Source organism: Drosophila elegans, unplaced genomic scaffold (genome assembly GCF_018152505.1).
Source record: "Drosophila elegans isolate 14027-0461.03 unplaced genomic scaffold, ASM1815250v1 contig_149, whole genome shotgun sequence".
NCBI lineage: Eukaryota > Metazoa > Arthropoda > Insecta > Diptera > Drosophilidae > Drosophila > Drosophila elegans.
Window position 1 is genome coordinate 15,578,062 of NW_024545513.1, and position 25,926 is coordinate 15,603,987.

Genomic DNA, 25,926 nt, shown 5'->3' on the forward strand with positions numbered 1-25,926 from the left:
GAATAGTGCCAAGTTTAACATATTTAGTTGCATACAGAGATTCTTTGTAAATAAAGCAAAAGTGTTTTTCTTTCTTTTCGGTGTTTATTATTCTTTTTTTTTTTTTTTTTTTTGGTTCTTTGTTCGGTTTGGTATCAGGTTTCAGGTTTTTGGTTTTAAGTTTTTGGTTCTGTCTGTCTGTCTAACTGAAAGAAGCTTTACAGAGTTCAATTCGCTCCGTTGTTGTTGCAGCTGCTGCTCGACAAAAAGGGGCATGGCAAAGGGGCGGGGGACGTGACAGGGGGGCCCTATGGGTACGGAGCACTTACTTGCATATTACCAATGCGCTCTTCTGACTTATACGAAAACGGGTTCTTAAACAATAGCCTAGTGTACGATAGTTGATACATTGACATAGTTTGTACGGGTATATATAGATAGATATATAGGTCTTCTGGCAAATACATAGATGGTAACATTTATAGACGTAGACACATACACACAAAACAAGTTAACACATATGCATATAAAGTACGTATATGTAGATTACTGAGGGTTTGGTTTTTCGGATTGGTTCGATGTGTATTGGAAGTAGTTTCGGTTCAATCCAAGGCTAGGGATACGATTACTGCTCCGGGTGAGAGACAAACAGAGAGACGATAGTTGTGTGTGTTTTGTTTTGTTTTGTTTTCTTTGAGACGAACACAAAGTTTTGAAATCCGGGGGAGGTCCTGTCGATAATAAGGCGGCTTCGGGTAAAGGACGAAACATCCACAGAGAGTGAGATATGACTTTGGGATCTAATCTAACGCTGTCTAAATCGATTGTTTCCTACAACGATTGTTTGCACCACCAGTCGCACCAAACTTCACAATGGACGAATTCGGCATGCATACGCCGTGGACAAAACGAGACGTCATTGAAGATGGATGTTCTGTGATTCGACAGATTTTCCTAATATTTACACACACTCTATGGCGAGGGGAATGGAATCGGGTGTTGATCGGGGCGTATGCAGGAACCTCGATGGTCCATTGTGCAGTCGTGCGACCTCATCACTAGGTTCTCATTGAAAATGGCTTTCGGCTTTTGGTTTTTCCTGTCTTGATCTGTCTCTATATTGACACATTTTTGCTCAAACTTTGCTGCCGGACTCGATTGGGTATTGTGGATTCCAGTTTTCACTGGAATAGTGGGGTCTAGCCCCGGAGAAGAGCTCAGTTAAGTTAGCCCAGACCAAGCGACATCAGTTGGTGTGAGACGAGACGCGACTGGAGCGTCGTTTGTTGTAAGTAAAACACTGCCACCACTGCGTATGAGCGATTTGTCGAATTCTCGACATCTGGTTGTTCTGATTGTACTGATTGTGGTTGAATATACAGTATATATACATATACGAGTAAACGATATCGATATCTATACACTAACGACTTGACGTCGTGAAGTTTTCGAATAATATACTGTTTTACTTCTTGTTTGTACAATTCAGTGCAGTTGTGGCCCTTTATCGTAGTTCACTTGCATCGATTATGGGGATATACATTTAGTATGTACATAACCCTAAACATATGGATATAGTTTGGTGCCGCTAAATTGGAGGTCGTGGCGAGGGAGGTGGGTCGATTTCTCCGGTTCATATTCGTTGTGTTCATGTGGACGTGGCATTGGAGATAGGGTATCTAGGACTATCTGTCTAAGACAACCAAAACGATCTAGGGGTCGGACTTTGGCAACTGGGAGTGTACTGGGCTGGGGTTTCGGGAAGGTATCTCACTAAACTATGGCTAGTTATTGAACCAAACTACTTATACACAAGTAGTTATACGCTTTATTTCGTATAACAGTTACGTTAGCTGACCAATTGAGTGGCATGTATTGTTCTTAGCTCTAATTTATACAAAATACGTACGAATATAATATATAGTACAATTAAAAGGCTAAGACTGACCTACGTATGTATGTTTAGAACAATGATCCTAGATTACTTGTATAAACTATAACCGTATGATTATGCTAGTGTTACATTATGTACGCAACAAAGCTGAAGCACGCGTCGGCAGCAATGGAATACGATGCCTACAAAGCTTCTGGTATATATTGCAGTACAGCTGATTGGTTTATATAATTTATATTTTACGTTAACTTTACGTTACATTTAGGCAACAGTATGGAATAGATAGGGACACTGATAGATATATATTTTGGGTAGATAGGGACATACATATGTGGGAGTAAGTACATCAACATTAACAGGCAGCAGAAAATGTACAGAATTGGCCGGTACAACACTTAGTATGGCGCTGCCCTGGGCGCAGTGTGAGCGATTCGGCTTGGACGGATAGTAGCGTATAACACACACATATTGAGCGAAAGAAAACCACGTACACCCATGGATACACACGCACATGTATGACTCAAATATCGATATATATTTAAAACAGAAAATTTAAGACGGTGATAATATAACATAGCTCGTACATACACACACACGCTGCAGAAGGTTGAATATGTGTTTTGTGTGTGTAAATTTGTTTTTTTTTTTTTTTCTGGGGGAAACTTAAGCACTTTGCCAACGAAGTTCACGGTTACTGCTGGTTCTGCAGGCAACCAAATTCATAAAAATTGCTGTAATCGGTGAAGCGGCAGGATTGTAAGAAAACATTTTTCACTTCTCACTTTCTAGGTAGCCGCTGCATCGTTTACTACAAGCTGAAGAGCAGTATAACAGTTTTAAAGAGCATTGAAGAATGAAGAGCTCGTCATTTAAAGATCGCAAAAGGGAGGTTAGTTTGTTAGTGAGGCAACAACATTTAACGGTAATAATTATTGAATGGTATTAGTTGGTAACTTTGCACACACACACACACACTAACTCCCGCACACACATACACACACACATTAAGACAACAGAGAATGCGAATGAGAAAGAGTTACACAGAGAGAAACATATATATGGGAAGTTGACTGAGATCGCGAAGAAAGAGAGAGAGAGAGACAGAGAGTGACAGCGAGAAAGATACAGAGATAGAGAGAGGCTGTGGTGGACGCTACTTACTTTCATGCCCTCCCAGCGCGAAACGGCCCGCAGAGGTCGCAGGGCGCGCAGAGTTCGCATCGAGCGAAAGGCGGGCACATCATCGGCCCCGGACCAGACCGCGGCCAAATTAATTAGCGACAGCTAGATGGGCGATTTAGAGTGGCGGGTAACTCAAAACGAAACTCAAAGTTGGATAAGCTATGTCTAGGGATGGTCTATTATGGGGCACTTATCGTTCTAAGCTATGGTGAATAACTAGGCTAGTCTATGGCGCAAATTGTTTACTTTTACTTTTTACTGGTTTATCATACAATGGTTCTCAATATACAGTTTAGATACAAGCTCGGACTGAGCTGGTTTGGTCAAGAGATACTGTCTGTTACCGCCTTAAGCAGCATTATCTATCTGACAGAGGGAAGGGGAGTGGCATAACTGAAAAGTCTTAATACGTCTTCGAGTAATTCAAGTCATTTCAATTCAATTCCTTTCGGTCCAGGGTCAGTCTTGATTTGAGGTTGGTTGTGGGTTTGATTCAGTTTCTGGTTTAGATATGTTCGGCAAATAAAATAGAGTGGTCCGAAAGCAGAATGGGGAGCGATCTACTTGGGTAACCGTTGGACTTACCATGACAATCACGAAATCGAGCCAACACCACGCGTTGGTGAAGTACACTTTGAAGCCGAGCGCCAACCACTTGATTAACATTTCCAAGAAGAATATAACCGTAAATATTCTGTCCATATAGTATAAAATATCCTGCAGTATGGGTCTTTGTGGCAGATGTACATCTTCTAATGCCTGTTCCGATTCGAAGCAGGATTGCGGTTGCGTTTGCGTTGTTGTTGTTGCGTATTCATAGAAGAAACACATGGACATTTACATTTGCGTTATAGAGTGGTAAGGAGAGTATGAGGTAACATTAGACGAGTACGAGTATAACAATTATCTAGAAGCAGTATAAGAAGCTATATAACATTAATGAGTATTAAAATGGTAATTAAAGCTTTGCTGCATTGTTGTACAACAGTCGGCTTGGCTTTTCCTTCTTCTTTTTTTTTTCTGATCTTCTTCTTGGGGGCGGACAAATGAGAGTCAAACGCAATTAAAGAAAAATTTTCAAAGAAATTGAAGACAAAATTCTTGAAATGATACGCATAAAGCGTCTACATCTAGTTCTATAACGAATATCTAAGTATATATCTAGGGCTAACACTAATCGATCTACTGCAAAGTCAAGCAGCTGCTTGACTGAGATTTGCGAGCTTACGCGGAGACACAAGCCGTTTGACAGGAATGTGCCTAGGCGTAAGAGGCAAACCAATTTAAGCTACTAAGATATTATCTTCTCTCGTTTGGTTTGTGTGGGGGAAAATATTAATTTGAGGGGGTTAAGGCCGATGGCAAGTCCTGATAGACTTTGAATCTAGACGCAAAGCAAGCATTGCCATCGACCACGGGTACTTGAACTTAAAACACTGATCCAATCGGAAAATCTCTACGCTGAACTATGCTGGACTGGGCAGAGTCTGGGAATCGAACTGATAAATGGGTTGGGTGGGGGTTGAATGAAGCAATCAACTTTGGTAAAGTTTAAGCATGGCTTGAATAACTACATTTTCAATTGTTCTTTGCTTATTTTGAATGGTTTTTGATTCTTGAGTTAAATTGGTAAATTTCGTGAGCTGTTGCAAGCTACGATTTGCGTTTTTAGCATGTAAAAAAGCAAATGACATAAATTTGCAACAATCTAAATGGCAAACAATAGTCTCGAGTCTGGTTTTTGGAGTCTTTTGAATTAGTTAATTTAATTTTATTTAATTTAGTTTAAATTTAATTTAATTTTGTAGTTGACTTACCAAAGCTAAGCTACTCATTAAAATCATAGTGATAACAGCTGTTTCAAAATATTTATTTTCAATTAATTGAAAAGTTTTCAGTCGTAAATTGCCCCATCCTTGCCAGAACGGCGAGTCATCGTCACCGGCTAAGATCGGAAATTTCTTATAGTACGAATCGGGGCAGCAATCAGCTGGATATTCATCGAGTATATCCTCGTCGTGTGCATGAATAATGATATCACCGTCGAGCGGGCCCTCCTCGCATTCGCCCTCCTCGTCCAGTTCCTCGTCGAGACCTAAATCCTCCTTGCTGGCGTCGCGCTTCTCCTCGCCCTCCATCGTCTCGGCGCTGCCCTTGTGGCTCTCGTCCTTGAATGGTCGATTCTTATGGCTACCATATGAGTTAATGCTGGCAGTGTCGTCGTCCTGTAAGGACAAACCTCTATGGTTTAGCTCGTGTTCCAGTCTATTGTCTTGGTGGTTAATTGAGTTGCCAATCATCTGTATAGTTATAGTTATAGTTATACATATATATATATTTAAATATATCGGTATATATATATTTTTTTGTTTTTGTTTTTTGGTATTGTTTTTGGCGAGATTTCAGTTCATGTGTTTCAGTTTCATTCAGTTGGGTGGTTCAGTTGGTTGGTTGGATTGGTTGGTTGAGTTTTTATCATTTTGTTTTGATAATTTGTTTTTTTTTTTTTTTTTTTTTTTTTTTTTCATTGATTGGGTGGTGGAATACACACACATAACAGTACACATATAGACAGTTATATGTAATAAGAAAAAAAGTGAAAATTTAATGAACGAAAAAGAGAAACGAACAAATAATGTAAATCAATTTTTTTGTCGTTACGAAAATATTCTATATAATAACAAAGTATGTTTTTTAGGAGGAGTAGTAGCGGTAGTAGTAGTAGTTATACATAGTATGGGGTGTGGGATCGGGTTCGGGGTATCACAAATCAATACATACGAGAATGTATCACGAACTTGAGCTCGAGTACACCGGGACCACAGGACCCAAGCTCAAGCTCAAGTTCAAAATCGATTGCTTGCGAGCAGCACTGGAATGGATTGTATTTACCGTTGCGTTATTTAGATATTTGGATTTCTTCGGCTTGTTGTTCTTCATGTCGCCGTGTATCGTGAACTCCATGCCATCCCCGATGGCCACCTCCAGTTGCGTCTGCTCCTTGATTCCCTTCTTGATCAGGCCATCGGCGAGGATCTCGTCGTGACCCAGCTCCAGTTCGTTGTCACCATGCTCTGCAGATATACAACGACATACGCCTTTGCCTTTCGTATCCCACATTCGATCGTAATAGGTTTATAGATAGTGTTTACATAATCGGTTCGATATATACATATGTAACGTAACAGAGGTATGGTATATATATATATATATATATATATATATATAAATATATATATTGAGTTGTACGGATGGTTAATGACGATTATTGATCGGTTATCGATTGTTGTGAAATCATAAAGCGAAACGAATTCATAATTCATACAAGCAGTTGCCGTTCGCATTAAAGTTGTTGTTGTTGGTTGTTTGTCGATCGTTTTGGTTGATTTGATTTTGATTTCGATTTCGATTTGAATTGATTTGAGTCGATTTGGTTTGATTTGATTTGATTTGGGATGAGACGAGATTCGATTTGGTTTGAGCGTTGTTCGATACGTCGGCCAATGCAATGCGATTCAAGTTTGGGTTTTTGAATTTTAAATCGTTTTTTTTTTTTTTTTTTTTGAAAATCATGACAAGCCATAATAAATGAAAAGAATGTAGATAGATATTACGGTTAATTCTCATTATTGGGATCAAATCGTTAAATCGATAAGGACACACAAATGAAACACAAAACACATTTAATCAGCGTCGCGTCTCCGCGGTTCAATTAGTGGTTCGTGGTGGTGTCAGTGGATCGTGTTGAATGGATCTTTCATATTCGTGTCGTGTGGCTTGAAGTTTGTGTCAAATGTAGTTAGTGTCTGGGAGGGAACGGAGGAGGATTAACGCTCACAACACAACAGCGAACAACACAAATCGCAAAATGATCAATGAACTCAATAAACTAGTGAGCAAAACGTAACTTATGCGTTACCACTAGTCAGCATCAATGGGCAAGCAGGCGTTTGCGCACTGCTTGCCGCATCGCTGTAGAGAACTGAACTAAAGTGTTTCCACTATTCGGCGCCAGTGGGCTAGAGCAGCGTTTCCACTGCACTCGCATCACTGATGCCAACTAATGAACGTAACTGATCGATTAATTGAATAAGCTGGTGAGCCGTAAATAACCAAAGTGTTTCCACTAGCCGGCGACAGGTGAAACGAGCCGTTTCCACCGATCCCGGCTAGGGGATGAAACTCAAGGTGACGGATGATTCGAGTTGCTAAGGTTTAAACTAAAATCCATACATATTACTAATACACAGACAGTAAATCGAACAAATAAAAGTTGAATAACGAGAGTAAGAAAAGTTCATAACACTATGAAGGATCAAATCCACTGTTTTACTTTCAATTTATATAATTCCATATTACAATGAGTCTAATACTGTTTTCGCATATTTTTATTTCGTTTCGGTTATGACAGCTGGACACATAATTTAATTTACTATTTGGGAATTTTCTTTTAGATTCAAACTTTTTTTCTTCTGCTCGGCCAATCGATCTCCGCTGCGAGTCTAGCGAGGACTATTTAAAATGCTAATGTACAAGGATGTGGGGGAGTGGTTGTTGTGAAACCAAAACGAAAACCAAAACCAATAACCTAAATCCGAAATGAAAAGGTGAGGTTAAACAATTATTACTAACTTTTAGCTAGATTCAAAGAACTCAACCAAAGTTATAAGGATTCAGTTGCTAACAGTATTGACGACGAGGATCAAACTAGTTTATAAAATGTTCAGAAACATTAATAATATGTATCTAAGGAAAACACGTATACGAGTACAATACTTGGTTTTTGGGTTTTACTGATACTGATTACTTTCGGTTCAGCTAAATACAGACTATCTAAGTAATGCTAAAAATTATGACGGATACGGTTACGGTTACGGTTACGATTTGTTTTAGTTGTTTGTTGGGTATGATGTGATCGGAAATGGCACGGCACGGCACAGTTCTCTCAGCGCGACTCACTCGCTGGCTGGCCGCTTTGGTCAGAGGAGGTCTGAGGTCAGAGGTCAGAGGATCAGTGACCGGCTAAAGAACAACAACACTTAGGTTCAAATCGAACGGGAACCGATACGAACAAACAAAAGAAATGGGAGCGATCTCTCGATCGACATGAATACCAAGATGAGACTTTTGGCTTTATAAATACATGTTCTGGTGAGTGGTTGGTATGGCTGAGGCTGAGGCTGAGTTCGAGGTTTAAGGTCTAGATCTAGGGAGGGAGGTATACTTGAAACTAACTAAAGAGAATTTGCAAATTGTCTGCTAAGAACGTATTTTTAGTTTGGGATTGTTTGTTTTTAATTGTTTACATAATGCGAATTGGTTTGATTTTTTTTTGTAATAGATTTAGATACTGATATTGGTTTTAGATCGATTACGCAATTCAATTACTGGCCAATGGTTAGTTGAAGTTAACGTTAACGGTATACGCAATTATATCGTTGACAATATACGAGTATTACGAGTATCATATAATTAAAAGTAGTTTAGTAATTGGAAAACAAGTGGATAAAAACCTTCGCTCCAAATCCAACTGATCTGGTTGGTCCTCTCACCTGATGGTTGATCACTTATTTGATTTGTCAATTTGTTACGTATTAACTTGAAACAATCAGCAATATTACGCTTAACCCAACTTTTAAACCGGCCGATTCGATTGAAGGCCTCGGCTATTTTATTCGTATCGTTATCGGCAGTCGGCGCTGATAAGCTAGATGAGCCAAAATTGGACAAAAGCAAGGCTAAGAAAAGGTTAAGTACCTGCAACGAAATGTCATCGATTAGCGATTTACCATTTGTTATGTGGATGTAGACGATGCAGCGGTCGTCTTGCTTTAAAGCTTTCTTAACAAGTACGCCGCTGAACCGTTTACAACCACATCGATTATCGATTTGAGGGAAATGAAATGGATTACTCACCACAAGATTGCCGATGACAACGGTGGCCAAGAAGAAGGGAATGCACGAGACATCGCCCACGTACATGCAGTCCCACATGGACTCGATCCATTCTCCGCACAGCACCCGGAACACGATCATAAAGCTGTGCATAAAGTCCGTGAAGTTCCAGCGCGGCAGGTCACCATCCGGGAAGCGGTCCTTGTGATCTGACGATGGCATAGGACACAAGTTATTGTCGCTCACTTTGGCTCACTTTACATTATTTAAATTCTTTTTTTTTTTTTTTTTGGGGTATTTGGATATAGTTTCAATTGGTGTTCTTTGGTTTTTTTTTTATTGGGTTCGGTGTCAAGCCACATACAAAAGCGTGTGCAAAAAGTGTTCAGCGCAGCGGGCACTCACAAAAAAAAAACGGTGTGGTATAGGGTAAATGCCAGAAAAATCGTACACAGAAAAAGAAATCATATAGAAACCGAAAAACGGGTGGCACAAAGTATCGCACGCCACACCACCATCAACATCATGATTTCTTAGGCTACAGCTACGAAAGTGTGTAGCTAGGTTGCGTTTGCGTTCTCATATACATAATACTTAGGAGGAAAAAAATCAAATAGACGAACTTGTAGTAAATTAGCTAGGAGAAAGGATAATGACCGCCAATTTGCTGGCAGGCCAGTACTTACGAACTCTCTCGATCGAACATTGAACATGAACGCCAAACAATAATGGGACTTAAGCTCCAAGTAATTAATGAAAACATTCTTATAGTCGCTGCGGATCGACTATGCTGTACTGGATGGGCTAGGGCTTTCATTCGGACCGGACTGATGGGTTAAGCAGATCGCTAAACTAACGATAACGCTTACTGGCTTATAAATAAATTAAAAGTTGCAATGGCATGATGGTTTTCCAGAATCCAATTAGACGGAAGCTCAATTATGCTAGACATCAAGGTTCTAGGGTTTTGATTTATTTCTCTACAATTGAATTCGTAGCATGTGTAAAAATTGAGATCGGTGAACACAAAGAACGCAGTACATACAGACAGGTGTGGGTAACTATAAAGGGGATACAGTGATCCCCATGACACATAGACACAATTACGAACACGTTTACGAACAGTGAACAGAAATGGCCGAAACAGAAACACACATAAACACACATAGACACACATCGAATAAAGTCTTGAATGAGATTGAGATGCGTTTGAGCTTGCACTTACCATGATAATTCTTTCCGAACAGTTGCATTCCCATCACGGCAAAGATGAAGATGATAATGCAAAGTACAAATGTCAGATTACCCAAAGCGCCCATGGTGCGTCCCATAATCGAAATGAGTAAATTAAGTGTTGGCCAAGACTTGGCCAATTTGAATACACGCAGCTGCAGTTTGCGAATTCGATTTGATTTGTTTTGATTTTGTTTATGTTTTTTGAGGGATCATTCACAGTTCAATTGGCAATTGGTGTATGGGAAGTTGATTCGATTCGATCATGTTGTTTATTTATGTAGTTAGGATTCGATTTCGATTTGATTCGATTTGATTTGATTTGGTTTTATTTTATTTGAAAGCCGGGCAAAGCATTAGGAAAATAATGTGGAAAAAAGTCATATTTAGGTTATACAGAATTATTTCAAAAATCAATCGATTTAAAGTTTAAAGTAAAATATCATTTAAGGTCACCGAAGGTTCGTGCACAGCAATCTTCAGCTGCGTTAAATATTGCTGTGCACGATACAACCTCTCATACATAAACACTTATGTAGTTTCTATATATACAGGTTACATCATTCTTGCTTAGGCTATGCCTATGCTATTTCCGGAACTATAAAATTAATCTTAGAACGTAACATTCGCTTAAAGGATATATCTCTAGAAAAAAAAACAATAGCAGACATAGTCCGGGCAAGATTTTCCGCTATAATTTGTTTTTGGCAGCAAAAGCAGAATCTTAAAAAACATATAGGTTGAAATCAAACCAAAGTGTGTTAAACTAAAGTAAAACCGTGCCCAAAGCGTGGCTTTTGAAACGAGTTCTCGGATTAGGCGAATTCTTGATCTTACGTTGGTGTACTTTCAAGGCTATAGCTAAGAATTATTATATAGTAGGAGCATATAGAGTCAAAAACGTATGTAAGTTGAAAAAGTTGGAGGCAAAAAGTTTGAGAAAGGTTGCACTAAGAAAATAGTTTCATTGCACGCTAGAACATTGCTTTGAATTCGAGGGCATTTCGATTTTTTTTTTTGTCGGGAAAGTCGGGAGCTGGGAAGGATCGGGATCAGACAGAACTGGGTTTGGCGATCGCCATCTCCTAAAGTACCTGTGTAGTTCTTGCCAAACAGCTGCATGCCCATGACCGCGAATATGAAGATAATAATGCACAGGACGAAGGTCAGATTGCCCAGGGCGCCGACAGTGCGGCCCATAATCGATATGAGCAAATTCAGCGTCGGCCAGGACTTGGCCAGCTTGAAAACACGCAGCTGCAAATTGGCAGGGCAAAGGAAAGGAAATGGGTTTGTTTATATACGAGCACGATTACGAGTTAACAATGCGGTTGCGATTCCGATTGCGATTGCTATTGCGTTTGCGATTGCGATTTCGCGAGGATCACGTGGGTACACTCTAGTTAGTTGCCTGCTGGGGTTAAAGGTTAGATTCGCAAGATCTTAACACTATCTTAGGGCTAGGCTAACACAGCTAATACAGAAAGGATTGTATTGGAGTGGAGTGGAGTGGAGTGTAACGGAGGCTTACCAATCGAAACGAACGCAAGACAGACAAGCCCTGGACACCCTCAAGACCCAGCTCCAAAAGCGAGAGGGCCACGATGATGAAGTCGAAGATGTTCCAGCCCTCCTGGAAATAGTATTTGGGGCTCATGGCGCACAGCTTCATGGTGGCCTCGATGGCAAACGTGGCCGTGAAGAACTGGAACAAGTGTAACAAGTATATAGATACATATATAAGTATATGTATATATGGTATGAAAGATGATCTGATATAGTGCAAGCACTCACATAATTGCCACTTTTGAGGACGCGCTCCATCTCCTTGTTCATGTCGTGGTGATCCATCGCCATGAACATCGTGTTCACCACAATGCACAGCGTGATGAAGAGCTCGACGAAGGGATCGAAGACTATTAGCGAGACCCACTCCTGAATTTTCAACCACACCCAGCAACAATCCCACACACAAAACACATCGATGCCCTTGAGGATCACCTCGAGTGCCTTGTCTTTGAACGTTGGCCCGTCCTCGTCATCGTCTTCTGTTGGGAAATAGTAAACGGAGACTGAACCATACAAAAATTTGTTATTAGTGGTGATTTGACCAACTTTGACTCAGCCAGATTGCATTTTACTTTAGATAGTTTTCATTTTCATTTTCATTTGTCATATTCATTCGTTTTTTCTTTTCTTTTTATTTCATTTCTTTTCATTTCTTGTTTTGCTTTTGCTGTTTTATTTTATTGAAGCTCATTGCATTGGATATTATTCGTTAAGCAAACGGTTCAAAGTTTGTGTCTTGTGTGAGAGAGGCTTTGGCTTTGAGTTACTAATTGTCAAATTTTGCTTTGCACGTTGCACAATACGAAAAACAAAAGTTTGTAGGTAGGATTTGCAAATTTTTAGTCAAATTTTAAGGTACTATAAGTCTTAACTCAACTGAACTACTTGGCCGTGATTAATCAGCATTCTTATGCAGGGCTGGCAAACCATTAATAGAAAATTGTGGTTAAAAAAAATTATTAATATTATCCACAGTCTTCGTACACCGTTTAAAATGTATTTAGAATAGTCAAAATTGCAAATTGCCAATTCTTTAAAATAATAATACTAATATACGAGACATCGAATGTTAAACTTACATATATCTCAATAATAAAATCAGCCCACAATAACAATCCGAAATTGTTTCTTGGAAATAATACAAAATAAATTGCACTTTAACATTTTGCCAGCTTTACGAAAAGAATATCTGCACTTCGGTGTCCGAAGAGTCCACCGCCAATTTATTATTATTCAGCTACTGATGTAGGCATTTCTCGACTTAAAGCTGATCGAAGTCTATATGCGTCTAATGCTGATTACTAACTACTCTTTAACTTTGGGTTGAGCTATGTTCCCGTTCATTGGAAGCAATACACGGACACTCTGGAAAGTCACAAATAACTCTACGCGAATCATATTCCAATACAATCGTTGCTCGGCGCTTCACTTAACAGTTTAATTAGTTCTATATGTATTATATATTGTTTATAATCATGGAAATTGTTAGATAACAGTGGATGTGAATTAACTAAATAATGCTCTACGAACTGTTAAACAAAAGCATGCTCTAGGAATAACAAATATACCGTTGCTTTTTTAATTATTTTATTGGGCCAAAATTCAAAACAACTACGAAATATGAAAAATGTAAGTACTAATATAAAAACGAAATCATCTAATTTGGGCAGAAAGTTATCTAATATTGGAAATATACAGGTAATTATAGTTAGGGCATGCACTACAAAAATAGGTAACGAAAAATAGGTACTACAAATAGCATTGTTATAACCAACATAGGAAGAAACCCGAATTTCGCGATTAGCTTTTTTTTTTTTTCTTTTCTTTTCTTTTTATTTTTTTTTGTTGTTTTTTTTTGTGTAATTTCGAAATGCTTATCGAAACGGGTGTCAAGTTGAGCCTCTCTGAAGAAGCAGCCCTTGTGACGTCACAGCCTGGAAGGAAAGAGTGAGTGGGAGTTTTTCATCACCTCTCCGGCTGCTCAGTCGCCTTTGCTGCTGCTGCAGTGTGTGTGTGTGTTTGAGTGGAGCAAGGTGGCGTCAGCAGCGTGCGAAATGCGAAAGCTTTGAATTAAGGGAGAGTAGAGAGAGAAGCTGCGAGAGAGCGCCCTGCTTTCCCGCATTAAGAGTGTGTGTTTTGTGTAAGGATACAACTCTAATTATATATGGGTGTGTGGCTGTTGGGCTGTGTGTGTGTGTGCCTTGCGGGCTGCACTTTTGAACGGACTTTTGTTCTTGTTTGTTTTTAAACATTTGTCGTATAGGTTTTGGCTTTTTTGCTTGTTCGCTTTCTTCTGTTAGCTTCAACGGCATTAAATAAAATGGACGAGTCAAAGAAGTCATTCATTGGAGTATATATATATTTATATGGATATATATATGCATAGGTATATATATAACATATGTTTTGCTTGGCTTAGGCCTTATTCGGTTTTCGGTTTTTTGTTCAGCTCAGAGTAGAGAGCATAGGAATCAAAAAGAGAAATCAAAAATATTTATATATATATATGTATGCACATGAGAGTAGAGATAGTATGCAGAACAGAACACAAAGGAAAATGCAATGGGTGAAATATACATATAAACAAAGGCAACGCATGGTTCACTCTTCGCCAGGAGGGCTATATTAGCTATCAGTTATCAATTATCGATAATCAAATATCAAATATCAATGAACGGATGCACGGGATGCACAGGATGCAGGTCACATGCGAGCTCTTGCTCATTCGTTCCAGCCATCAATCAATCAATCAGTCAGTCGAAGGACTCGGACAGGCGGGGTCACAAAACGCATGCGAACCGATAAAATCAAAACAAGACCGCAATCAAAATGCAAAATGAAATGCATAAAACATGAGAGGAAATTGAATTAAATCGTTGTTGCAACAGCCTTGTTGACCAGGTCTATGAAACTGTCACTCCACTCCATTCGATATTTGGGCAAGAAATCGAGCTGGAGATGATCTTAAGCTATGCTGGTTTTGTAAAGCCAAAAATTTAAATTATTTAAAAGAGGAGGAGATTGTCGGGGAAAATCGACTGGCAATCTTTATTTCCCACGCTCCTCCCCCCCAAAACGCTGTATATGGTTCGTATTTACATGATAACGAAACAGGAAACGGAAACAAAAAATTTAATCGAACAATGCACATGTAAGGGTTAACACAAAAGAGACGACGATCGATTGGGATGCAAAAATGTACAGAATGAACGAAATGGGGATTAATCAATAGTAAACAGTTACAGTTATCGGCAAGCATATATCGATTCACTTACCACCGCGATCGCTTGCCCGACTGTGCCGACCAGCGGCCTGTTCGATGATGTCATTCAGGACCATCACATCTAAAAAGGAGCAGAAAAAAGGAGGGGGTCTTGTGTTATCGAAACTATCGAAGAAAATGTATTCTTTGATTTTCATAATCTGTTGGGCATTTTACTTATAGTTATCTTAGAGCATATTCATGTTAAAGTACCTACATATATTATAATATGTTTAAATCTGAAATCCCTCTAAGGATTAAATAAATTAAACCGATAAATATATCTCCCATAAAAAAATCAAGGGTTCCTATCAGCCATTACATACCTTTCATGTCGACCACCGTTTGTGTCTGGACGGGCTCGATAAAAGGATTGTCGTGATGTTTAATCTTCCCAGCTTCGTCCGTGCACTCCAGACCGATTTCCTGTAAATATCGATATAATCAATCGCTTAGTTTGTCGATTAATAATCGTTGGCTTAGATCGGCTTACGTAGTCGCGATGCTCGAGCTTGTGATTGGTGTCCAGGCAGGTGGTGCCGCCATTGGTGGCGCCCACTGATTGATTGCGTGTGTTGCGGTTGCGCAATTTGCTCTCCTTGGTCATTGTGCTGACGCCCATGACGGCCATGCCGCCGAGTAGATCGCCATGTGAGGTATACGATATTCGGGACTGATGCGAGGTGTACGATGAATGCCGAGAGCCTGTTATCGGAATTGGAATCGATTGTCAGCCAGTTTTTTTTTTTTTTTTTGCGGGGTTATTGAGATGGTTGAGATGGAAATTAGGGAAAGGGAAAGGGGAAACTCACCTAGGTTGCCGTAGTATACGGGCACTATGATGGCCCCATTCTCCTCGGACATTGGGGTGACGGCATTCGAGTCGTCAGCATAGGGCAAGTGCTGCTGGGCATCCTGATATGTTGACAATACCAACGGCTTGCGATCGCTACCGGGTATACCAAAGCGACCACGTCCGTTCCGTATCGTGTACTGGACATGGTTACAGGGTGAGGATCGGTTAGTTCAACGGCTTTAACCCACTTGCATCCACAGGCACACTCGCACACTCGCACACCCGCACACACACGCATTCAGTTAAGTCACATATCAATGTATATTATATATATATTTTAATATAGTCGTAATTAGTAATTACAAAGTATTTATACAGCTGACAGCAGTAGTAGGAGGTGGTAGGTAGGTGGTATTAGCCGAGAGTTGTGAGAGTTATGACGCGGGCTATTTACCGGCAAACATGGCCGTTTTTTTAAACCAGAAAGACTCGTTATCGATGGGTTGTTTGAAATGAGCAATAATAGGCAACAGTAATAAATTATGAGCGCAACAACAAATAAAATGAGCTGGCAACTTAATCAGTTCAGGTAATACTTTAAGTATTCTGAGCTGATTTTGGTTGTTCCGAGATCACAGATTTTTGGTTGGTTATGAATATATAAAGCGGACCACAGACAGCCTTAAAAAGATTGTTTTTTGTTTTTTGTTTTTGTTATTCATAGTTACACAGATACTTACAGAGTGTAAAGCAACAAAAACAACCACAATAAATAACCAAAACAAAGTAGACCAAATCATAAGTAATCTAAAGGAAAAATTATATGAATAATGCACATTGAGAAGTGACAGTGGTGATAGTGAATGTGAGCGTGATGGTGACAGTGACAGTGACCGTGAGATGAGTGACATCCGTACGAGAACTGTTCCCATCGAAGCCCACTGCTGGGATCAAGCTAACCAGAGTCAGGTGTACAGGTGTACAAAGGTGTACAAACAGAGGACAGGCACACAGAGACAGACACACTTACAACCGAGTACAGTTAAGAGCAGTACAGTTAGTTAGACGACTATACGTTATAGATGGGTATGCATGATAGTATATATAACAGTATATATATATATATATATATAGGGATATGAAGATACAGCGATACACAAAACAAGGAAACAATTATCGAAGAGAAGAAAACCATAAAAACATGTAGACAGTAATAGACGATTAGGTGAGTATGAGAAATGGTTATGACAATGCTAATGCGAATACTTATTGATATGGTTAGTGCCACGTGTGACTTTCAGTTCTAAAGATGTTCGGGTATTACGAAAGAATTACAGATGTTACGGATGCTACGCTAACTAGTCGCTTATATGGGGATGATCCAAGAGCTTCGTTCACTGTTCGATTAAAATCGCTTCGAAAACTATGTAAATGCTATCAAATCTGTACGGTAGCAACTGCCTACGAGATACGGTTATTTGGCTAAAACTAAGACGGTGGGTCTTAGATGATCGACAAGTGTCGTGATGATCAATGGCTAATTCCATGGTTCTGGATCGGATTTCGAATATCCACATGGACATTATCGACAGGCCGATTATGTGGGAGGGGGGACGTGTATAACGCAATTCCGTGTTAGTGGGTGTTCCTGTTTGAGGTGTAACTGGGTGTGGTGTGGTGTGGTGTTGTATGGTGTAGTGTGGTGTAGTGTGTTGTGGTTTGTTCGAATGTGTGTGTTGGGCTCTTACCTTGTGAGAACTACGTGATCCCCTGCGTATGTTAAACGGTGAACCAGGTAAGGATAAGGATGTCTAAGTTTTGTTTTTTCGGTTCGGTTCGTTTTCATTTTTCATTTGTTGTACAAACAAAGTATAAATAGAAGAAGAAAAAGAAAAAATGAATCAAATAAAATATATATATTCCTCGATTGCGTTTTTATTATCTATGGATAAATGTATATTTTTTTTTTGTACAATTTCATTTTTTTTTTGGTTTTTGTTTTGGTAAATTATTTGTTTTGGTTGTCTACGATTTAAAGGAAAAGTTATTACTTGGAGCGTTTAGTTGTTCATAAAACTGTGTGAGAATACACAAGTGTGTGTTTGTGTGTATGAGTGTGTATATATATTGTGTTATTATGTGTGTATTTGTTCCTTTTAACATGATAAGATAGCAACTATTTTACATTTTGTAGTTTTGTGAACGGTTGATTTGAGTTTTAAATTTGTGGTGTGATTTCGGTTCTACTTCAGCGTAGCGTTTGTATATAAATTTGAATAGTTTAGCTAAATATTTAAGGGTCGGGGCTTGGAGAACAAAAAAAAAAAGAAATGTTCTAAGCAGGATTATACTTATACGGTTCTTAGGTCAAGAATTATCAACCAACATAAGAGAAAACTTCAATGGAACAATACTGAAAAAGAAAAGGTTCGAACAAACGTTTGAGTCGATTGGGAAATCGGTCCCATTGACGGAAAAGCCGACTCAATAACGGTAACGAAAATAATCGAAATCAGAATCAAGTGTTAATCGGTAAGTTCTACAATCAACTCTAGGCAAATCTCTTCCAAACTTCGTACGGATGCATTTCTAGTTTCAAATCACAACTCTACTGCGCTTCGATCTCTTTTCATTGCATACTCAGCGGGCATGACAGAGGGTGGCTAGCGGATCGAAATTAGGGATATATATCTACACGATATGTCGGGGCTGTTTTACATAGTTCTTGGCTTTGGGCTATGCCCTTATCAGACTTTTTTCTTTGGGGGTGTACGCATGTTGTTTCTTGTCTGTGTGAGTTCGCTTGATTGGTTTAACAGAGCGAGACAGATAGAAAGTTGGAGAGAGAAAGAGAGTGTGTGTGGGGAGAGAGATAGAAAGAGAGAGCGAGAGAGAGAGAGAGAGAGAGAGAGCAACCTACCTGAGGCAACTTGGGGCTTATTGATATACGATCAACGGTCAATCCCAAATAGTTTCTGCTCTTATCGAAAACTATCTGAGGCTGCCCTGAGCAAAATTGATGGTTGGTTAGAACGAGCTAGCGAGCGAGCGAGAGCGAGATAGCAATAGCGAGTTATCAATCAGTATTATCTATCGGTTAGGTATATATCGTGTGAGAATGTGTTTTTTCTTAGGTATTCATGGCAGTTCATTGCTGTGTTAGTGGCATAAGGACTTAAACGGAAAAGCCGAAAACGTCGTCTACTTTAAATGGATTTCTGCTCGATAAATGTAACCTCCAATCGTCGGTTATTGGTTATCGGCTGCTATCGCGAGGATCTCCCAATTGCGCGCGTACTTGTGTAAGTGTGTTGTGCGGAAATGCAAACGCTTGCTATAGCCACAAAAAAAAACTCGCGTGTCGTGATTGGTAACTATATTTAGCATAGCGAGAGGGGGAAAGAAAGAGAGAGCTCTGCAGATCTGTTGTTATCGCAATTGGTTATCGCTCGTCCGATAGGTGTTGTGATCGGTTTGGTTTGGTTCGATTCAATTTGATTTTATTCAATCTGGTCTGGTGCTAATATGATAGCACGAGTGGCAACGTTCTCCAATTCGATGGATTCTAGTTTTCGAAATCCGTTTGTGGCGTGTGTTAACTTTTATAACTGTTATACATTTATAAATGCTATAACGGTAAATGTAACGTTCGATCAATGCATGCAATGGTTAATGCAGCCACAGAAATTATCATATCTTTAACTCTATCGCTCAATATATCTAAAAATATCTCAACGAAACGTTACCAAAAATTAAAACAAGAACAGGAACTAAACTTTAACTCAAAGAAAACATTGAACGGTGACCAAGTCATGACCAGAAATCAGGGATATCATTTAAAACTGAGTACAAAATAATAATCGCTATCAAACAAAATCGAAAACCGAAAAGCACAGTGATTTTTGTGCGGGTTCAAAGGCTTCAAGCGCTGGTTCAATGGTCAAGCTAAGCTAACTAATCTGAAGCCTATGGTTCTTATCGGTTCACTTAGCTAGCGTTAAAATGACGGGCGGAGCAGAATGCAGTTCGAAAGCCAATTGTCGAAGAAACCATAAGATATATATTTAGATAAGGAGTTTTCGATGTTACCTAAAGCATTCCGAGCAATGACCCAACCAAAATCGAAATAGAAACAATAAAGATACTTCGAAATCACTGGAAAGCAATGACAAAACTCAAAACGAATTAAAACTCATAAGTCTATATCAGAAGCTACGTAAATGGGTAAATCATTGTCAAAAGCTCCTACAACAGAACTACAAAACTGTCTGGGGTTCAAATTCCCACCGACACTCACGCACACTCAGGCACTCGCATGCACCAAACGAACGGAAATCAAAAAAAGCGTAAGTAAAACCAAATGAAGATTGTAGAGAGAGAGAGATAGAAATAGGTAAAGATCATAGTACATACATATCGACACGCACTAACACTATATCCATATACAGGTATGAAAGGGTTCAATATCTAGTTGCATGATCATACGGGTAAGTTTATATAGCATATAAGGCACGAAATGTACGATCCAATCAAAAGAGGGAGAGATCCAACAAAATGATCAAACTAATCAAAGGAAAATCGACGAGAAACGATAGAAAATGATAGGCGATAACTGGAACTCAGGTTCGATAACAATGCAATGGCAATGTAACGGCATCGGTAACGGTAACGATAACTATAACTGTAACTTTTACTGTTGCTCTAACTGTAGCTGTAGCGGCGACGCAAGTAATCGATAGCTCATGAAAAAAATCGAATCGAAGCTGCAACGCAAACTGAAACTGGAGCCCCAGAGATCGGCGATCGGCGATTGGCGATCGATAGGCAGCGATCGGAGCACGAGACTCTTTCAGGGGAGTCGATTAGAATTATAAGGAAAAGGCAAAGGAAAATCAACCTAACCGAGGCCAAAAGCAACTGAAAGCAACACATACATAAGAATCGACCAAACACAATTCAAGTACAGTTAACACATCTAGGTCTAGACATTAGGTACAGTAGAGCCCAAAACGCAAAAGCCGAACGAAAATCATAATAAAACCGAAAACCATTTTAAAAACAAGGAGGTTCATATGGAGGAACGGAAACGGATACAAAAACGAAAACTCGTCAAATAGAACGGAAAAGAACGAAACGAAACGGAACGGAACGGAACAGAAAAGACTGGAATGGAAAGGAAAGGTAAAGAATAATGCTGCGCCTGCGCTCGGAATACTTACCGTGCTCACTTTACGAACTTTGGTAGCTTGGTGTGCTGTGGTAGGTGCTGGTTGTCTTTGTATAACGCTCACCGACTCCGACTCCACCTCGACGCTGCGAATGGACATCTTCTCCTTGTTGTTGTCATCGTTGCCCTTCTCGCCGCCAACGAACAGCTCATAGCTGATGCACGAATACGTCGGGCTCTTGGCCATCTCCGGATGCAGTGCAGCCTCTTCGGCGGCAGCCGCATCCGCTGCTGCCTGAGCCTGCGCATTTGCTCGTTCCTCCAGCTTGGCCGCTTTGGCGGCGGCAGCCTCCTCCGCTTCCTACAACAATTGTTATTATAATTAGCGATTATGTACAGTCCCATTACTCCGCAATCTCACACATCCGGAGGTTCGGGGGATTAGGGATTAGAGGTTGGGGATTGAGGGTCGGGTATTGAGGGTTGGCTTGGATTCGGATTTGAATTGGTACATTACGAAAAGCAAATCTACACTACACTTTGATCGGTAATGTTTGATAGTTGGTTTACAGATCAAAATGAAATCATACAGTAAGGTGCTGTGCTGGGAGGGTTTTTGGGTATAGGATAGGACATAGGGTTCTGGATTGGATCTTATTTCATACATATTAATATATATATAAATATACATATATATAAATATATATATATATATATATATATAGATAGATATAGTAAGTATAGGTTGTGAGTAATTTGATTTTTTCTTTTGTTATTTTCGTTAATTGTTTGTGACTAGTGACAGGATCGAAACTAATGGTGCACTAAAATCATAAGTATATATTAGATAAGTACGAGTATATCTCCAAAGAGTTTACACATAAGTTAAAATATTTAAGTATATACGATATATATGGAGAGACAGAGAGAGAGAGAGATAGAGATACGGGCAAGTTCCAGGAACTTTAAAAGCTAAATGGTTCGTGATCAAGACTACGTCTAATAGCAGTTACTGAATGACAGTATCAGACGGAACCGAGCGTTCGACACTTTTTACAATGATTGGAAAGTACAGGAGAGAGAGTAGTTGTTTCGATAAGATGTTGCGATAGTTGATTAAGTTAGATTGATAGACAATTAGCTAAAGCATACGATATTAGGGCATACGATATACATACGAGTAGTCGATTTATATTGATATTCATATTCATATTTATATTCATATGGTACATACAAAAGAAAAAAACAAGTCTGTTGTTGCTGTGGCAGTCATTGGTTTTGGTACGGGTAGATATTCTCAATATTCGATCGAGTTACCGCAGCAATCGAAATTGAAATTATCTACCACTGCTGTGGAGGTTGGTTAAAGTATCGTTTCGTATTGTGTCGAAGTTTGGAGTGTTTATATATACATACATATATATATATATGGTACATATATCATAGTAAGTGATTTTCGGTACTGTACTGTTCATGTCTGTTCTTGTCCCACTGCGTGGCACTTGCTGCTGCAGTTGCATGTTGCATATGGCATCTTGCATGTTGCATGTTGCAGCTGCAGCTGCTGTTGTTGCAGTTTCAGTTGTCTGGGTGTCTACTTACACGTATCGCCTCCTCTTCGGCAGCCTCTTCTTCTTCGGCCTTCTTTTGCAATTCGTCATACGACATGGCAACAATGGCCAAAATCAAATTCACAAGATAGAATGAACCTAGGAAGATGATGACTATAAAGAACAGCATGTGCCATGGTCCGGCGGCGCGCAACACCAGCTGGTACAGGTCCTCCCAGAAGTCCTGTGTCATCAGCCGGAAGGCGGACAGGAAGGCCCAGCCAAACGAATCGAAACTGGTGTAGCCGTAGTTCGGATTCGGCCCAAACCCCTGCAGGCACACGTAGTCATCGTCGCATTGCCTGCGATCAGATCGGATCAGTTCGTTTAGCATTGCGTAGAAATAAAAAAACAACAGAGTTTGGTTTAGTTGAGACATAACTCTTCTTCACTTTCTGTAATCAATAGGTTATGGGGCTTAAAATATCTTTCCTAGATTTGTTTTAACAATTACAATTTCCTCTTTACAATATTAGGCATTTTTTTGTAAGATCTTGTGCAGAAATAGGATTTTTGACTGGGCAGATAGATTTATTTATTAATTAGACTGTTTCAGAAATGCTCTCATATCCATTTTGAGGAATAAATATTTATGAAGATATATTCAAACAAACGATTTAACAATATAATAATTATCAAGTTACCTTCTGTTTATTTGATTGTACGCTCTAATGCTCTTGTTTAATTTAATAAAATATATGTTAAAATAAATTAACTGTATAATGCTGATCTAAGAAATTTCTTAAGCGCATAATTATATAGGGAATAAAAATTAAGCTACTTAAATTATTGAAAATTGTTTTAAAAAAGTACGAGCTAATTGGAGTCTGATTTTGAAAAAAAAAAGATGCCGTGTTAATGTAATTCATTATTACTTTCTTTGCGAGGACTAGCTCTATTTGTCAACCCAAACTTTCAAACCTAATCTCCGATAAAAATTGAGATAAAGCCAAGAACTTACCCCGCGCCGGATATATTGCCGCAGAGCGGAAACGAGATGCCCTCGTCCTCCGAGTACCAGTTGGAGCTGTTGCGATTGTGATAGTCCCAGTTCTCGTCGGTCAGATTGCCCCAGGAGCCGTCCAGCGGGAACTTCTTGATGCACTTCTGCGTGAGCACGCCCATGTAGATCTGCAGGCCCATCAGCGCGAACACCGACAGGGAGAACATGGTGAGGATTATCACATCGCGCAGATTCTTCACCGATTCGATGACAGCGCCGACGATGGTCTTCAAGCCTGTTTACATGGACGATCGTTTTGGTGGAAGGGGGTGAGGGGATCGTTAATTGGAGGGATGTGTTATATTATCGGACAATATATATGCGTATTTCCTTCGTATTTCATACCTGGCACAATGGCTACGGTTTTAAGCGCTCGCAGCACCCTAAACGTTCGCAAGGCTGCTAGATTACCTAAATCTATACCCATGGTCACATAACTGCGGATCGGTAATACATATTGGATGGTCGATTGTCGGCGCGTGGTTGGTAATTCGATGTTGAGTCGCCAGATACGGATATACACACAGAATGTCATCGAGTAATTAGTAATTATAATGCTAAAGGCATGCAAGTAGTTTGGTTATTTATACAATTTGCTTCGATTCAATTTGATTCGATCGCATTCGATATAATTACAAATGTTGTGGGTTCATATTCTTTCGCTGTTCCTTACAAAGCAATTAAGGTAAATCAAACGAGTGCTGTGTGTGTGTATATGAGCAGTGAGTGTATGCCATAAAAAGCCCAAATGAATGCGAACTTTGACATATGCCCAAACATAGGTACTAAAATAAATAAAGCTGCGGACGGGCAAAGTTTATTACACATTTTGTAAATTAGCTTCACCTGGGCCACTTTCCACTTCCCATTTTCCACATCCCATTTTCCATTTTCCACTTCCGCCCCTCTCCCCATTCTGTTCTGTTTGCCCACCGATCAATTTTCCCTCCGTGGCTGGCCATAAAAAAGCATATTAATAGAGCCTGCTTAGCCCCACGGCCAGGAATGTGGTTCGCTGTGACCGGTCGTACGTCATCCTTTGGGAATTTCTCGGGTGGTGGGCGCACCACCGGCCTGGCCCCGACCAAAAGTGCCACTAGCAACAGCGGTTCCATTTATTTTTCATGAATATTTATCGATTTGTCTGCCATTGCGTGCAATGCTGTCGTATAATAGCCCTTTGTTTTTTGTTTTGGACACAAATGAGTGCGAACGAGAAAAGGTAATGGGAAATACTTTCGAATCTTGAGAGTGGATTTAAGGATGCGAATGGCAAACGACCATCAAAGTTTGAGTTTCTCAGGAGTCTCGAATAATAAACATTAATGTGCCTTCAAACATACTGATACATTTCATTAATTGCATAAACATTGAACTAATATGCCCAATGTAATACTTCTTCTCTTGCGTATACGTAATATTTAAAATTTTTCTTTTAAATTGCGTATACGTGATATTTAAGGGGCGATATGCTAAATACGTATACGCCATGTGGACTTAATGCTGCTAATTGGAAAGTTAGTTCGATTTAACAGTGTTATAGAACCTATTTCTGAAAAATTTTCTGACTTTCGTGTTAAAAAAAACAGAAATGCTGGCCTGCTTTCACCAAACTCTCACTCTCTGCCCGTAGTGGTGGCGGGGTGGGGAGAGGTGGCAAAGAAGAACACGAACGCTTTAAGCCGGAGCTTTAAAATGTCGTGCCTGGCATTGACGAGCCAAGGCTGCGCGTCCTGGCGGCGCCACCAGCCAAATGTGCCGCACGACACAGTCACCTCCCAACCTCGCAATCTCCCAATCTCCCTTTTTCCCCCTTGTTGGCCACCCAGGATAAAAGAAAAAAAACAAAAAAAGAATGGCAAATAGACAGCTCCAATAAATGCTTAAAATGAAGCAGAAAGCAATGAAATGGAATTGTCACGAAACGACAAAAAGAACAAGGGAAAGCGGCCATTTAAAAAAGAGAAGAACGAAAATATAACCGAAAGATGGGGAAATGGAACAAAAATTAACTTGAGCGACCAAAAATTTGTTTATGGCTGTTTTATGTGTGTGAGAAATAATCGTAGAAAATCCTGCCATGTGCCTGTGCGCGTGTGTGTGTGTGTGTGTTTGTGTTAATGTGTATGTGTATGGTTGGGCGCGTCATTAGAAACGGCAAAAATAAATCAATAAAAATACTCAGCTAACGCGACTTTTTTTGTTTCCCTCGCGTGTAACGTATAATTCTATAGAATTCTATGGCCATGGCCATAGCTGTTTTCTTGTGGCTGCTTTTGCCGTTTTTATTATTTTCCAACTGCTGACTCTAATGAATGTAATTCCATTTGCTCTTT

General features: G+C 39.7%; 1 protein-coding gene across 50 annotated transcripts in view; it reads right to left on the reverse strand.

The window, feature by feature from the left end:
* The window catches only part of LOC108137599 (sodium channel protein para), a 66,455-nt gene that overhangs the window by 22,052 nt on the left and 18,477 nt on the right, over window positions 1-25,926 (reverse strand). For 4 of the 50 annotated variants that reach the window (XM_017259339.2, XM_017259362.2, XM_017259337.2 and 1 more), the window contains 17 exons: window positions 23,936-24,027; window positions 23,549-23,825; window positions 22,580-22,889; window positions 21,030-21,338; window positions 17,559-17,621; window positions 15,827-16,007; window positions 15,508-15,719; window positions 15,341-15,440; window positions 15,028-15,096; window positions 11,978-12,255; window positions 11,715-11,888; window positions 10,176-10,338; window positions 8,972-9,159; window positions 8,608-8,812; window positions 5,948-6,159; window positions 4,873-5,355; window positions 3,641-3,814 (listed from right to left, as the gene is read on the reverse strand). In XM_017259339.2, the coding sequence (XP_017114828.1) occupies window positions 3,641-3,814; window positions 4,873-5,355; window positions 5,948-6,159; window positions 8,608-8,812; window positions 8,972-9,159; window positions 10,176-10,338; window positions 11,715-11,888; window positions 11,978-12,255; window positions 15,028-15,096; window positions 15,341-15,440; window positions 15,508-15,719; window positions 15,827-16,007; window positions 17,559-17,621; window positions 21,030-21,338; window positions 22,580-22,889; window positions 23,549-23,825; window positions 23,936-24,027 (3,490 nt within the window). Of the gene's footprint in view, window positions 1-3,034; window positions 3,158-3,640; window positions 3,815-4,872; window positions 5,356-5,947; window positions 6,160-8,607; window positions 8,813-8,971; window positions 9,160-10,175; window positions 10,339-11,277; window positions 11,441-11,714; window positions 11,889-11,977; window positions 12,256-15,027; window positions 15,097-15,340; window positions 15,441-15,507; window positions 15,720-15,826; window positions 16,008-17,558; window positions 17,622-21,029; window positions 21,339-22,579; window positions 22,890-23,548; window positions 23,826-23,935; window positions 24,028-25,926 lie in introns of all 50 variants that reach the window. The other 46 variants (XM_041707805.1, XM_017259372.2, XM_017259347.2 and 43 more) reach the window with 29 other exon arrangements.